Consider the following 16677-nt stretch of genomic DNA (forward strand, 5'->3'; position numbering starts at 1 on the left):
CCCCGGCCGGGATCGCGCAGCGGCATCCGCGGCGTTGCCGTCGGGGCGCTCCGGAAGCCCCGGGCCAGCAACTTTGGCTGCGACTTTCCCTCCGCGCCCGCGCAAGCAGCGCGGGTGAGGCTTGGAGAGCAACCTGCAGCTGTCCCCCCCGTTAGAGCCCCTTCCCCCAAAACCCTCTTATTGCGTTGTGAACCTCCCCCTCCTGTGGGAACGAAGCGCCGCGCGAGCAGCCAGCGCACCCGCGGACGCCCCGCGCAGCCGAGCGGAGCCGGCGGCCCCGCGGTGCCTGGGGCGGGCCGGGCCGGCGGCCGCGGAGCCCGGTGGGGTGTGGCCTCGGCGTTATTTATGAGCTCCAGCCCCTATTTGCTCAGCTAATGATGCACCGGAGGCCGCCGTGCCTCGCCTCGCTAGCGCGGCGGCGGCGAAGGGAGGGCAGCGCTGGTAACTGGAAACCAAAGGCTTCACCCTCAGCGCCCAGCCACTTTCCATTCACTCCTAGGTGCTTAAGTGAGGGCTGGGGAGAAGCGCTCCCGGTGCCTTAGGAGTCCAGCTGGAAGGAGTGTTTTACCAAGGAACCGGGAGTACCTTTGCAACCACCACGAAGAGACAGTTCCTTTTTTTTTTTTTTTTTTTTTAATTATTATTATTTTATTCCCCCCCAATGAGCCAGGTTTGGAATTAAAACGTTCTGGTAACAGCAGAAGAGTCCATAAACTGATAGAAAGCAGATAGAAAGCTGTATTACTGGTTCTTCCAATAGCTGGGTAAGCATAATTGAAAGTTCTCTTTCTCTGCTGTGATAGATGTGAAATGTGTTTGATGATTGAATTTTCCTACTGTTCACAGATAGTTAAAGCAATATTTTCCAGATTAGCATAGTCTGGGTTTTGGGGTTTTCTTTTTTTTCACTTCTTTCTTTATTTTCTTCTGCTGAACAATTTTCTTTATAGGATTTAAGGGTAGGACTGAGCCTGGAGCAGATGACACCTGCACAGCGCTTCACAGCAAAGCTGTATGATACTTTCCAAAGCAATGCAGCATGCTGGAAGTGACCTCCGTGGCAGGAAAACTTCAGCACTTTAATTGAGTAGTGGTTTGCCACGTTGTTTGCAGCTACGATAGGGTCTAAGAGCAGAAATGGAATTAGACATTGCTTTTTGTCTGTCCTAAAGGATCCTTTAAGAGGACTTGAAAAGATTTTAGGTCTGTGGGTTGTCAGTGCAGATCATGTGCACAGGACGTGCTGAATATAGTATCATGACTTACTGAGATAAATTCAGAACTGGGATATAAGCCCAAACAGAGATTCAAACCTCCAATGAGTTTGTGTTCAGTTACCAGGTATGTAAATCTTTGAAATTAAACTTACTTCCATTAGGTAACTTGTATGTCAGACACTCTGTGATACCTTTGTGGCACTGTATGCATGTATTATTTATGTGTCTAACAGCTGGGTAGGAACCATGCAGCTTACAATTTGAATCTTACATTTGCTTGTCACTTCTGTGTTAATGGTGAAGATATGCAATTTGAGCAATGAAATGTAGCAATATTTCACTCCTGTAGCTGATTGCACTAGAATTGGCAGGAGGCATGAGAGTGGGAGGGAAAGAGTGCTGAAAGGGTTGATTTTTTTTATTTTTTTTTTCTCTTTGATTATTTTCTGTTGTTTTAATTATTATTTCTTACAGTGTCACTTAAGTGGAGAGAGAAAGCCACATGGTTGTTCCTCTGGCTTTTCATCTCTATTGCAAAGAAAGCATAGTGCTACTACTGTAAAGTACTAATCCCTTTGCATCTGTTAAATCACATGTTCAGTATGATTGGCTATTTGTTTTGGCCTGACAAAGCAATCTTAACAGGATTTAATGGTACTTCTGTCTTAGAGGGCTAAGTTAAAAGATATCTCATGGGCTAGTCTCAACGTTTTGAATTTAAAGCCCACAAAGTGGTACTAATATTGAAGTTCATGCAGCTTGTTTAAAAATTATTCTTGGCAAAAACTCTTCAACTATCATTTTATTAGTTAACAGACCCTTAGAAATGATTTGGAACTGCGCCAGAATGGATACGTTTCTTCTGTAGACCAGATCTGTATCTGGAAAATCTCTGACACCAGTGTTTTTGTCAATTAGCAGGGTGGTAGCATTACTTGATCTGCATGCACTTCACAGTACTCCAGAGCACACTGGGCCGGGTAGTTTACAGTTTGGGCTACAGAGCTGTGTGCTCTCTTGCATGCCCTTCATCCCACCCCCAACTTAGTATGAAAGTCTAATGCAGAGAGAAGCCTTTAAAAATGATTTACAGTGAGTGGATAGGGAAGTGACAGAGCTAGTAATGAGATATGGAGCTTTTACCTCTTAGTCACTGAAGTGGATACAGCCCAAATTGGTGCTGACCTGAAGTCATCCCTGTCTAACAGCTGGTTCCTGCCATGATGGGGTGGTTGCAGCCAGTTCTTTCAGGGCAGGTGTGAATCTCAGAGGGACCAAATGAACAAGGATGTAGAAATACTACTGTCTTCCACTGGAAGGACTGCAGTGCTAGAGCAGATCTGAGGTAAAGAAGTGTAAACTGATTGCACATGCAAGAAAACTCTTCATGAAAAAATACACATTTTGTATAATACATAAATGCTATTTTTAATGCTATCTTCTGGCCGTAGGAACTGTGTCCTTCAAAGTGGTGTCATTTACCATAAAATCCAATATTCCACCTGATCAACCAATAAGTGGTGTCTAGTACAAAGGCTGTTGATGTCAAAATGGAAAATGTATATATATATAAGCAGGGAAGGAGAATGTGGTTGAAATGAGACTTTTATTTTCACTTCAGCAGCTGAACTGAAGAACACCATTGACACCATTAAGACCAAAGCTGTTCTCATAGGTAAAATGGAATCTAGCCTTAACAGTTTTTGGAGAGATGCAGTTCAGGAACATCAAAGATATGCAGTATTCAGCTTCTAATGTTTGCTGGATTTTATGGATCTGGTCCAAGTCCATTGGTACTGATAGTAAAAGTGACCCTAACTTCAGTGAGCTCAAGTCCACTGCGAGTCTTCCTGACCTAAGAAATGATGGAGATTTATTTTGTTTTGTCTTCTGGTTTTCTCAAGAGCTCAGTTTTCTCAACAGTTTACACACTGTCCAATGCAGGGTAACCACAGTGCTCTGTAGAAGTCTAAGAAAGCAGGTAAGCACACCGAAGAAGTAGCTATCCCCAAAAGCAAATGCAATTAATAGTTTCAAGCATGTTGAAATACTTCTGATTTCACTGCTTTTGAAATTAGTGACGTGCATATTCAGGATTTCATCTTAAAAGAGGATGTAGATGGCTGTTAGAGTACTCAACTTACAAAGCCTCATAGCTCATTTCTAAGCACCACTGATTTCAAATGTTTGTGTGTGTGCTTTTTTTTTTTTTTAAAAGAGGGGGAGATCAAGTATGATGTAAACTAAGGAGAGAGGTCTAAAAATATCAGCCAGCTTTTTATTCGTGAAACTTTATCTCCTGTCCTTGCTTTGCTCTGCTTTGACATTTGGTATAATTATTTTTCCAGCAGGTGAAATTGTCCTTATTGAAATAAACTGCATCTCATGTCATAGTCTTCCTTAGCCAAAACTAAGGCTTTGTAGGTTCATACTAACAGGCAGAGAGCTCTTTTTGTTCCAGCATGGAACACAGCTAGAGAAAACCATTTTCAGATCTATAAAGGAAAAAAAAAAAAGTGCTGTGTCTCCTTCACATTATCATATATTATGGCTTCAGATGGAAGAACCTTCAAGCACAGATTGTTCTGTTGTTTTTCCTCCACCAAACTGTGTAACAGTAATGTTATCTCTTTCTTTCAGATTTCATTTCTTGGATATTAAGCTGCAAATCTGAAGAGATGGCATTTCTTGCACTGCACCTGGTGATTGGGATATTTATTTACTTCAACAGTGTAAAAGGATCTTCCCAGCCTCAAGCAAGGGTGTTTTTATCATTCAATGGTAAGACAGAAGATAAACATTCTTAAGCAAATGTTATGACTGAACACTTTCATCTCTGCCTTCCATTGAATAACTGAGTAGAAATTATCTTTTTATTGTGTCCACAACTGTTATTTTTGGTTTATGTTGCTGAGGTACCTGTTTAAATTTATCACCTGTAGTTCATTGCTACTATAGCTACAGGTACATAAGTAATAATCCCTTCCCTTGATTTAGAAAATTATTATGACTTAAAAAATAAAACTTTTTTGTTGTTGTTATTCTTGATTTTTCACTGGAAAGATAATAACATGTGAAGTACACGTCATGTAGTGAAAGTTATCGGTAGGTCTAGTTGCTTTTACTTGGTAACCAGCTGAGAACTTTATACTCTGAAAATCAGGGTGCTTGAAGGTTTTACCAAGGTAGATAGGAAGATACAGAGTCCTTTGGCAAAATAGCAGTCCTTGTCTGTTTCATACAATGGGTCAGGTGTACTTAGCATTTTATAATCACTGATGCCTACATACTGTAAACAAGCAACCAAAATAATTGTTTTCAAGAGAACGGTGCATTTACTTCTGAAGTGATGAGCAATACAGTATTAATCCAATTACTTCAATATTACTTTAATAGCAAGGTAGCTTATTCTTCTAGTATTAATCCCCATCTTAAATGCAGATTTTAGTCATCATGTAGTATTTTAAGCATCACTTGAGAATGTGTGAGAAGCCCATTCTTTGGGCTTACCTTAAATTCTCTTAAATTTGAGCAGAAATTGTCTGTCACTAAATACAAGGGCATTTGCTTTCTTCAACCCTCTCATTTTTCCGGGATTGTCTTTGAGGCATGAACTGAGTCTGTGTCCCCAGAGGCCTTGACCATAACTTAGGTTTCCCTGATCTACAGTATGAGCATGAGGTAGAAAGAGCTCAGGTTTTACAGTATTCAACATTGTTAATGGGAGAGAATCATAACAAGGGCAAATGGTTTTAACTTGCACTCAAAATAGTTGTCTTTCATTCTTTGGTTTGTCACAATGATCATCCTGTGAGTCCGAAACATAATGCTACCCGTAAGAGGGGAAAAAAAAGTAATTAAAAAAAAAATAGGGTTTTAGTGGAGGAAAAATAAATCTGGGTGAATTGAAGCCTTAATTTCTCTGTCCTTCTTTAAAAGGAGTTTATTTCCCCTTCCTTTGAAAGGGACTATGACATCTCTGTGTCACAGTGAGCTGCATTGATTACAGCTTGATCTTCCCAGGATATAGGAGTTGCTTGTTCTGTACCATGTCCTTTATTTTTAAAGTAATGGTTTGCATAGGTAAAACTGAGAGCCTCTTTTTCAGTAAAAGTTAGTGGAAAGTGTTACCTATGCCGTGTGGTGCTATCTGGTTACCTTAAAAAGGACATTTTAATTTCCTTAATATTTCTCAACATTCAGCCTTTCTAAAAGTGTGTGTATGTATTTATATATTTGATTTTAATGGGTATTTCAAAGGTGTAAAAGAAACTAAATATGCATTTTATAATATGTGAAGTAATGTCTGAAATACAGGGTTGAACTTTTCCTACAATATAAAACAGTAAGTTTATTTTTAATCCAGATTTCCAGACGGTAAGAAACAGTTTTCATGATGGGAGAAGAGAGTTTGCAGGTTGTTGTGTACAGCAAGATATAGGTCCTACCAATAAAACTAACTTCTGTTCTATAAATCTTCACTTATTTACATGGATACTGAAATAAGAAGAAAAAGGTGAAACTTTGTATTGTTCTCTTGCCAAGTAAAAACATGCTATTTCTGCATAAGCTGTTTCATAGTTTATTGTTTTAAAATCATGTAGAAATATCAAGTAATTTGCTGTCTTCATGTCCTGAGAAGTTGTCAGTTAGAGAATTGTCACTCTTAAAGTGCATCATTTGAAAATAAAACTATAATTAGGACTCCTTATGTTTTAAATGACATTAGACAATAAAGGCAAGTCATTCAAGCTTAGGATACTTACATGATATTTTTCAAGTTCTGAATTGGATTTGGCTTAGTATCTGTAATTACATTGTTTAAGTTTTGGGGGTGGAATGTGTACAGGGAGGAGAAAATGAGTGATGCTTTTCAGAGCTAACCTGCTCCTTCAGGATCAAGTCAATTGAGCTTATTCACATCACAGCATTTCTCATGGGAAAATCCAGCAAGTATCTTGACCTATTCTGTTGTTCATCAGTAAATATAAAAATGTGAATCGTTTGAATCATGAGCTGCTTTTCTCTTTGCCATCTACTTCATTAAGAATCAAATGTAATTAAAAAGTAAGCCTGTGTAATACCTCAAGAGCCTGATAATAGGGATTTTGCAATTAACTTCAATGGGTGAAGGACTGCAACCCTAATTTCTATTTTTGAAATTAAAAGCCTGGCTTCTTGTCTAATTAAAATGTAGTTCATGACTTAGCTGAGATTGTTAAATGTGCATCTGACGTGAGTGTGGAACTTATTGCTGTCTGCACCCTGAGTGTCTTGACAATTCCTGTGTCACACAGAGCTCCTAGGCCTGATTTTTGTTTGCTTTCCACCTTTCATGGCCATTCATAAAAGTTCAACCTGGAGGTGAGCTGCCTGCTTTGCACAGGTATACATGGTTATAAATGACATCAGGCCTATAGAGAATGAGGTGAGGGGGTTCTCAATTTGCTTGGAGTGATTTATCATAATCTAATTGTCTTGCTTAAGTGTAATGGCTCAGGTTGTCAGCTTTGCACATCTGCACTTGAAGAGCTTCTGTAGATGAAGAAAGGTGACTCTAGCTTTTTCTGATTCTAAAATTGCAAAGATGTGAAGTCTGTCATGCAGCAGATGGAGAATTGTCTACTGTGATTAACATTGAGCATGTGGGAGCTGAGTAACCTGGGATGGAAGAAGGACTTGACACATCTCCCTACACCATTCCCCTTCCTCTTACCTCTTCTGGCTCCTTGACCCTTAATAGATCTTCCTTAATCTACTTAAATCACCCATCATAATTCAAAGCCCTATAGTTTATTTTCGCCTCATAGCATAAGACTTACCTTATCTGTTTATAAATTATTAAGCATAGTGCCTGTTCTTTCTCAGACTGCATGCATTCCTCGTTACTGCATGTTCCTGAACAGATAACTGGGAGCTGTATCTTTCAGTCTCTATAGGGGCAAAGCCTTTTTCAAAGCCAGTGGGAATATTATCACAGTAAGTGAGGAGTTATGAGATTCCAGGATAGTGTCAAACTCATATTTTTCCAGTTTCCATTTACATTTTGGGTTTTACTACAATCCTAAAATGATCTGAGCCATGCCATTTTAACACCAGATTCTGAATTGGTCAAAGCAGTTACAATTCTTATTTTTGAAAATATATGCAAACATATCTTCTTTGAATTTTGAATTTATGTGGAAACACAAAAAGAAGTGATAACTTCACAACTTACCAGGAACATTTCATGCATTCCTACCTAAAATGTCTGGCTAAGCAGATATTTCCCATGCAGATTCTCCCATTGTCTCCGGTGAAAATTCCATATGAGAAGTGGATCAAGGCTAATTTGCAGACAGTTTTGTTTCTCTTTTTGTCATAAAATTACTAGAACATGTAAAGCACTTTTAAGAAAGTATCAGTCAGCTTCATTAATGACAATTAAATAGCATAAAATGTCACCAGAGCAACAGCAGCACACATTCAACTGTCAACATATTTTAAAAGATTTAATGCAACCCCTGTGGTTACCCTCAAGGAGAAATAAAGGAACTAAGAACCATTTTCTTTGAGCTCTTGAGCAACAGCAGTACAACTTGTTTTTAAACAATCCCTCATTGTAATGTTAATGTTACCACAGTTAATAAGAAGTTCATTTATTATTTGGGGGACATTGTGCCGACGACAATCTAGTAGGCAATGGTTTATGCTCAAGTAGTTGATTGAATCCTTGGTTGTGTCCATGCAATGAAAACTACTTTCAAAATTAAGTTGGGGGGGGGGGGGCCCCAAGTACACATTGAAACATTGTTTTTATTTATTTATTTTTAATGCAGAACTATTCCAGAAATCTCTTGAGAGTTTTTGTAGTGGCATAATATTTAACAAATCGTGAGTCACTTTTTCTCAGAAGTGACTGGCTTGTGGCTTATACAGCTTCATAGACCTTAAATGATGCTGATTTATAAAGCTCTGAGCAGCAACAATGTGAAATATCATTGCCTCAGTTGTCTCACAATGGAGATCTAAGAATTTAACTCATTCTTGACTACTGTCAACTACAAATAATTTATTTCTTTAATAGTGAAATTGATATTGTTATATTTGGAGTTACATTTAGATAACTTAAATTTTTGGTTGTTACTAAAGACAAATACCTAATACACAGAGTACAGTCTGGGGGTAGCTTAGTCTGGGAGTAGCTTCTAGATTTTTGTCTCCTCTGTATACAGTGTTTTTTTTGTTTGTTTGTTTGTTTGTTTGTTTGTTTTTTTCCTCTCCTCGTTTTGCCTTCATTTCTGTTGTTGAAAATCAACAGATGAAGACATAATGCAATAAATCTTACTCTTACATAAATTGAATTACTCGAATAAGCTAGGAATTAAATGTAACATTTTTTTTTCTAAGTGATATTAAAGGAAGCACAATGCAAAAAGCTCAGTGTTCTTTCTAGAGTTTCATGGGTAGAGATACTACTGCTAAATGATATTGAGCCTGATTATTTTCACACAAATTCTTTTCCAGTGGAAGTGTCATTGATTTGGCTTCTCTGTCACTGTTGAAAGAGTGTGAAAAGAGAATTTATTGTATTGTTTCTGTATCCAGAGTTAGATTGTATGTACTGTGACTTCAGTTATGAAAACTATCATATGATAAAGCTGAAGTCACAGGCAACATTTGGTCCAGTTGATTGTAGGTTCTCTGAAGTCAGCACAAGAGAACATAAATAAATACATAATCTTCAAGGTGGTTAATTATCAGGCCCCAGATTTAGGACAAAAGTTTATGAATATAATCCTATTGTTGGATGAAGTAGTCATCCAAATTTCACAAAGAATGAGAAGAGTTTCATGCTAGAAAGTGTGTGTGTGTGTGTGTGTGTGTATATATATATATATATATATATATAATCTAAGAAATTATTTACTTCCTTTAGTCTCTTTCTATTCCCCAACGCAGTCAATTTGACCTGTGTATGAACCATGTCTTTGATTTTAGTGTGGAAAAATCAAACTTTATCTTAGAACATTTTTACAGCTTCAACACATCTTAAGCTGTCTCAGTTGTCGTAGAAGAAATCAGCTTATCTTGGCCAATTACACTGCTCTCTTGTTACAATCTTTTCTTGTGTTTCCTGAAATTCCTACACAGACACTTATATTGTGATTATTATACCAGACATCAGTTCTTTTACGTTTAAAAATGCAATGAGAAAAGTATCATAGACATTTCTAATACCCTATCTTTTTCAGAATTATCAGCGTATCAGTAACAAGAGCTCCTCTGTGAGTCATTTCTATACTGGATGAGTTCACAGTATGCTTTGATATGTGGTGCTGCACAAGCCTTTTTGTGTATCAGATATAATTATTGTCATGACTCACAATAATTACTCGTTTTATTGAAGTGCATTGACTGAGATCCTGTCATGAATAAATACATAGACCAAGACTTCATTCTGTCACTTGAACTGGCTGTTTCTTCATGTGTATTTTGTTCCTTTTGGTGCTACCCTTTCAGTGTTCTCAATAACACTCCTTAATAAAAAACCTAGGCACTTTCTCAGCGGAGAGGCCTTTGATAAGAGCATAATTTTCTGATTTACGGTGTGACATCTCATCTTATGTTCAGACTGCTGTGGTTGCATCAGGCATCAATTTAAAAGAAGGCTATGTGTTTTTCCCTCTTCATCCAATTAAAGAGTTGAGGGTCTCAGGATGCACCTGAGAAGCAAACAGTTTTCCATTACTTGTGTGAATCAGTGAGAAGTCAGATCTTCCCTCCTACTTTGAAGCGTGCATTTCCAGTAAATGAAATAGAAGATAGTGATTAATGGAGGGTTTACATCTCTCTGTTGTTCCTCTGTTCCCTTCATACTTCCATCCTTATTCAGTTCAGACTTCATACAGTTAGAATTTGTTTGAGTAAACATGTTACACTTGCATCAGAATTTTATCCACCAGTAATGTGGCATCTTCCTGGAAGCCAAATCCTGCTTAATGATATCCTGGAACTAAGACTCTAGTAGCACAACAGAAGGAAGATAGAGTGATAGCTCTGTCTCTACCATGAAACCACCCTTTGTCTTGAGGTAGGACCATCATGCCCTTCAGAGAAATTAATTTTTCTCCTTGTTCACATGAATATAAGTTTTTTGTTTGTTTGTTTCTTTTATTTTCTTTTCTCTTTGAGCAAAGTACATTGCTGCTTGTGTGGATAAGGTTGGTGGAGGTCATTTCTTCTACATTTGAACAGCAGATAGTATATTGGATATTCCTAACTACTGCTCTCATTCAGCAAATCAGTTATACATACAAAAGTGTGTGTTACAAAGGTTCCTCCATTACTACAAGTAATACCCCAGATTATGTTTAGATTATTTTCAGAATTACAGTAATTCAGAATTTCAGAATTACAGTAGTTTTTAATTAAAGACTTTAATTATATATTCCAAGACAGTGATGCAAAAAAAGAGAACATTTTGGAAAAAAAAAAAAAAAAAAAAAGTTTCTTTCTACCATCATGTGTCTTGTCCACAAGAAACTGTAATCCATGGTATTTCATTGTTATCTGAAACAAATATTTTTCTGTCTCACACCCCTCCTTCACCCAACCAACTTGATAGAAAAATCTCAGGAACAGCATTTCATCAGTGCATAACTCCAACAAGCCCTCAAATCATTGTAATCTACGAGTTTGTCTGTGAGAATCCTTCAGGGCTGATCTCTTAATTCTCTCCAAAATAGAACCACCATCTAAGGATATAACACTTCTTTGCTCTTCTGGGGCTTGATATAACATTTTTAATGAGCTCAGTTAGCTTGAGGAAGGATGGAGGTTTTTTTTTTTTATTATTATTATTATTTGTGGGCTGTAAGTAGATACTTCATATTAAAAACACACCCTATCTTTATGAGAAGCTTTTAGTTTTAGTACAAATTTCAAGTGCACATATGATTTCATGAATTGCAACATGTAGAAATAGTTTGGAATGAATAACCAGACTTTTGAACTGTCTCCTTAATCTTGCATACTGCTCTGGGATAAATGATTGCTTCACAAAAATTATCTTCTAGCATTTGGATGAGGAGACATCACAGTCATCCTGGGTTGCCAAATTGCCTAATGGAAAATTAAAATATGTTTTGACAATTATAAAAAAAAAAAAAAAAAGGCCTTATTTTTATTTTTTTAATTAAAGGCATCATTTTCAGCCATTAATAGGGTCAAGCTGGCATACTGCAATGAAGAAAAAGGACTTTTCTTTAGAGTCACACTGTAAATGTATTAAAACTATTAAATGCATTAAAACTAACTTTCAGCTATATTTCCTATCATCTCCTTTTTGGTATTTCCTTTGCAGTTTCATAGTTCCTTTATGTGACATCATTGGTTTACAAATGCAACTGGGAAAACAACAACAGCAACAAAAAAGAGATCTGGTATATCTTTCTGTGGACTTTCTATGTCACCTGTTTTTTTTGTTCGTTTGTTTTTATATATATTATTTTGTTTAATAATACAATTTCCCTTTACGTTTTTTAATGAAAAACATAAATACATTTGCTCTTAGAAGCTTCAAGTTATGCAGAATAAATCAATTTATGTCAGCTTAGAATCACTTCAATTGGGCAAATATTTTCCCTCTTTTAACATCTGTGTAAATCAGCCTATGCATCTCAGACACCCAGCTTGAAGGAGCAGCAGCATTAGATTTACAGGGATAAAGGAAATACGTGAGACAAGTGTCTGATTGCTCCTTTGCTTCAATGGGTGGGAATGATGAGGTTCATTTTCTTTCCTTCTTGTGTAACAGACCAAGAATGTAAAGTTTTGAACAGCAGTGGAAGATAAATTTCGTGGTATAAATGCACACAAAAATTGTTAGTGCAACAGAAAACAAAGGGGGAAAAGCAGTAGGATAGATGTACTCATAATCCTGAAGGAATTTGTTTTTAAAGCAAAAAGGCATGTGTATTCAAAGCAGTATATATATACATACCTCAGTACATACAATGGTGTTTTCTGATTTTTGACCTCAAACATTTTACAAGCTGTGATCCTAAAGCTGATATGAAAACTCCTTGAAAACAACTGTTGGTCTCAGAAGAGAACAAGACTGGAGTTTCCTTGTACTCTACTGAACCACAGCCATTTTGGAATGAAATGCGGTGTTTTCTTTGGGGCACACTGACTATTCTGGTGCATTTCAGTGGCACAAGGTAGTTCATAACACATTTGGTTTCTACAGTTCTTAGAAATTTCTCTTCTTCTGAAAAAATCAGCTTGCATACCTGCCATTGCAGTTTGTTGATAGTCTCTGTGTTAATATGTTGAGTGTTCTTACAAACCAAGAGATCAGACTAGTAGACAAAAAAATGAACACTTATATCTTCAGAATGGCACTTTCCATTTTTTAAATATCAACCAATTAAGATGTTTCAGGGAGAGGCCTGGCATTTTTTCAAAAATGTACTTTTTGAGTCCTGAAAAGAATTTAGTTGGCATGTGTTGCTGATTCTGAGCTTAAACTTTTTGATGGATTCAGCGTGAACACAGCTGGAATATTTTAAGTTTATTTTGTTAAAAACCCACTTTCTGCCACTGTTAAAAATAAAGCACTACCCTTTGTTTTGTTTTGTTTTCTCCCCTAAAGCAGATACTCTTACAGCAAAGACAAAAGAAGTTGTCCTTATGAGGTGTTTTCTGTTAAGGAAATAAAGCTGTGCATTCATAGCAATAAAACATGAAAAGGAATATACCTATAAAGCCATTACTTCAGATTAAATATTTTATCATCTTTATAGTATTAGTAATTCCCTTAACAATGAGAAGGGTGCCAGCCATTCTTTTCACCTGTAGCAATCTTGTTTTCCTTATGGATACTTGCAAACCTGAGACTCTTTCCAACATAATTTTTACAGGCACAGTAGGAGAAGAATCAAATGTCAGTGAGTTTTATTTTACTTGATATTTTTCAGACTGCTCTCTACCGTTTCCTGAGCTTAGGTCTCCAAATGTGTTCTTAAGCTCACAAAGGCAGATGAAGAAGGCTGTTCCTGAAGTGGTAAAACTGCATAAAATTGCAAAAGTCATTTGAGAATTTCAGATGTGGTAGGGTGTGTCCCTATCTCTACTGACATTGTTCATGAATTATATGAAACAAAGAGAAGACTTACAAATTTGGCCACCATGGTTTGGCCCACCAGGCAGGTCCAACAAACCATGGGCTTTTATCTGGACCCATCTTTTCCTCTGACTTGGGAGCATCTCTGCTTGGACATGTGCTTTCTTTGCAGATGAATTCTTCCTCCCACCCTGACATCCTGACAATGGCCAGTGAGTTTATGAAGCACTAGCATGGGTGCCTATTGAAGGGAAAGCGCATAAGTCTAACTTTATTGTATATATGTATGCAACTGGAAAATGGTGTTGCTGTGTCCACTTCAATAACAGCAGATAATGGGGGAGAGGGACAAGCGCAGGAATTCAACATCTTCCCCAGCAGCTGGAGAGAACAGACCACCCTGATGTATGGGCTCTGAAGAGAGTTTTATAGAAGAAGGTTGTGCCAGCTGAATCAATACTGAGGCAGGATTCATAGCTAGAGTGGTAATTTACTTAGGTGTGTTTGGGGGTCTTCTAATGGAATTAAATAATAAAAAATAAAAAATAAACACCTTTTTTCAAGTTGGATTTTTTTGCAGATAAAGGACTGTGCCACAGATACAGATGGTGACTTAAATTATTATTTGCTTTTTTTAAAAAAAAAAAGGGGGCAGGGGAAGGAGACACATTTCATTCCAGATTCTCAGGGTGTCATTGCCAAAGCACCCTCTCTTTTAAGAGGACTCCAGCACTGCTGTACAGTGATGAGATTCCCCTCCATTATAAATTATTATATTAATGCTTCTACTGAGTGGTTTTTAATTGGTATTGGTGTTGGAGCCAGACACTGAATACTGATTATGAGGCAGCCTGTCCTTCTCACAACATATACTGCCAGCAGGCATCCAAAGACAACACTTAAGGAGATGTTCACCTGATTTTTCTGTGTGGTTTCTCTGCTTGCAGACCACAAAGTTATAGAAAATAAAATATAAAACTCCGACCAGTTGGAAATAAGCTACCACCTAATATTTTTCTCCAGTAACAGATTCATTTGTATACTCAGTTTCTCACTTACCTTGTCCCTATAGAAGTTAAAAAAATGTCTACCTGTACTTATCCAAATGGCAAACAGACAAGGTGTTTATTTATTTATTTATTTTAATTATTTTAATTCAGACTCTGCATGAATAACCTTGCTTTAAGGTTATTCTCTTTCTTTATGCCTTGCTTGTGGCTGTTGAAAGCTTCCCCAACCAGTAGGAGAAAACTCCCCTTTCAAATCAGAGTGCATATGAGAAAAGACATCTAGCATCTAAGTTCAACTAAACTCGAGACTGTGTGTAACATCAACAAACTTCAGCACTCTGAATAAACAAGGTGGCCATTCACTGTTTACCATTCCTTTTGCTTATTTTTACTGTGCTGTGTCTGTAATAGACCCTACAAGTTTGCTGAGCAGCTGAAAGTGAGTTTTGTTCAAAGTGAATCTAATTCTTCGCTGATAGGTACGATTCTTATGTGGAAATGGGTGAGAGAGAAACAGCAGACTGGGGGATACTTTTGCTTTAAAAGGATCTTTTGAAAAATCAACTATTTCTCTGTAGAGAATGAAAGGCTGATGTAGCCATCACCAAGAGGTAAGGAACCTTATAGAGATTACTCACAAACACAACAAGTTGCTATGAATTTAATCCACCTAAGCCCGTGTTGTACAAGAGCATCCACCCATAATGTCTGCTGCAGTGGTAGTCTCCAGAACCTTAGAAGATGACTTCAGCTATCTATAGATACTTGATCTTCCCATGCTGGGGAAAGTACAGATGTGTATCTATCCATTCACAGTTAGAAGGCAAAATATTAATTTTCTACACAGAAATAGAGCATCATTCTGACCTATTATTACATTTTTTTATTTTTTTTTTCTACAGTCATTCCAATTTGTTTGTTTTAATTTTCGGAGAGATCACAGAAAGAGACAGTTGTGTTTTCCTGTCCCCAGCATGAGAGAGACTGACAACACGTAAGAAGCCCAATGAGAGACCACTAATCTGTTACAGGTGCTAGCGCATGGGATGGACAAGGAGAGGTTGAGGCAGCTATATTCAGCCTGGAGAAGAGAAGGCTAAGGGGCATTTCAGTGCTGTCTTCAACCATCTGATGAGGTATTATAGAGAAGACAGAGCCAGGTAGTTCTCAGAGGTGCACAGTGACAGGACAAGGCACAAAAGTCACAAATTTTAGAAAAATAAATTCTGATTAGATAATAACGTATTATTATTATTATTATTTTAAACATGTGGTAGTTAGACATTTAAAGAGGATTTCCAGGCAGGCTATGGACTCTCCAGATATTCCAAATTCAGCTAGATGAGTTCCTGTGCAACCCCATCTCACTGCAGTAGTTAGTCCTGTTTTGAGAAAATGTTTGGGCAACATAACCTTCAGACGTCCTTTCTAACCTGCATGCTTTGTGGTTCTGAGATTTTATCATTGTTTAGCAGGTGTGAGTATTAAGACATTGGTATCAACTTTGGCAGTGTTTCCCAGGACAGCTTATCAGGAAATTCAGAAGTTAACTTTCCTCAGTAAGTTCAGAAATCTAACCCAAATGACTGTGTGCCCACAGTGGAAGCTATAAACACTCTACATCAGGAATTTTAATTTATTTATTTATTTTATGTCTACTGCACAGTATTGTGCCTGAATTGTGGTTTCCAAGTCTGAAATCTCATGTGTTGTATGAATTGATTTCGTACAGTTAAATACATTACAGTTCCCTGGCCTAGAATGAAAGAACGTGTATCCGTTTCTGGCTGCACAGCAGAATATAAAAATACCCCTTCTGATGAATAGTAGAAATCATAGATATGCTGTATTGCATGAAATAATATGAAAGGAATCTGTCAGATTATTCTACTTGTATTTTCTGCATGCAATCTTCTTTACTGTCCTTTTTAACTAACAACAACAAAAAAGATTGCCTTCTTATTGTTAAATTGAGCTCAAGAATAAATCACTACATATCAATGTGCAGAATGTAGGTAAATTTGCAAATACATAATTTTATTTTTATTTTTTTCAAAATTATATTGAAATCCTTTAATACCAAGGTAAAACTAATGCTAAATTAAATAACTGACATTTATGACAAAATTTCTCAGCATACCTTTGGTCTCAGGAAAGCTATTAGATCGTTTCTTATCATGACATCTGGTCCCCATTTATTCTCAGACTTTGCATGTGTATGTGTCTATAATGTTACGTATAGCAGATAAAGCAGATTCTACAGTACATATCGTGTTTGTGGAGGTAAATGTGTCTACCTCTGGGCAAGGTTTATATTACCTGATGTATGATGGCAGAGATA

At 37.2% G+C, this 16677-nt stretch overlaps 1 protein-coding gene across 1 annotated transcript in view; it reads left to right on the plus strand.

Annotated features, from left to right (window-relative positions):
* Positions 1 to 358: 358 nt before the first annotated feature.
* SEMA3C (semaphorin 3C) overlaps positions 359 to 16677 on the plus strand; it is a 124587-nt gene continuing 108268 nt past the window's right edge. Inside the window, exons 1-2 of the mRNA XM_035342413.1 lie at positions 359 to 764; positions 3858 to 3998. Coding sequence (XP_035198304.1) covers positions 3896 to 3998 — 103 coding nt within the window. The 5' untranslated portion in view covers positions 359 to 764; positions 3858 to 3895. The remainder of the gene's footprint in view (positions 765 to 3857; positions 3999 to 16677) is intronic.

Source organism: Oxyura jamaicensis, chromosome 1 (genome assembly GCF_011077185.1).
Source record: "Oxyura jamaicensis isolate SHBP4307 breed ruddy duck chromosome 1, BPBGC_Ojam_1.0, whole genome shotgun sequence".
Taxonomy (NCBI): domain Eukaryota; kingdom Metazoa; phylum Chordata; class Aves; order Anseriformes; family Anatidae; genus Oxyura; species Oxyura jamaicensis.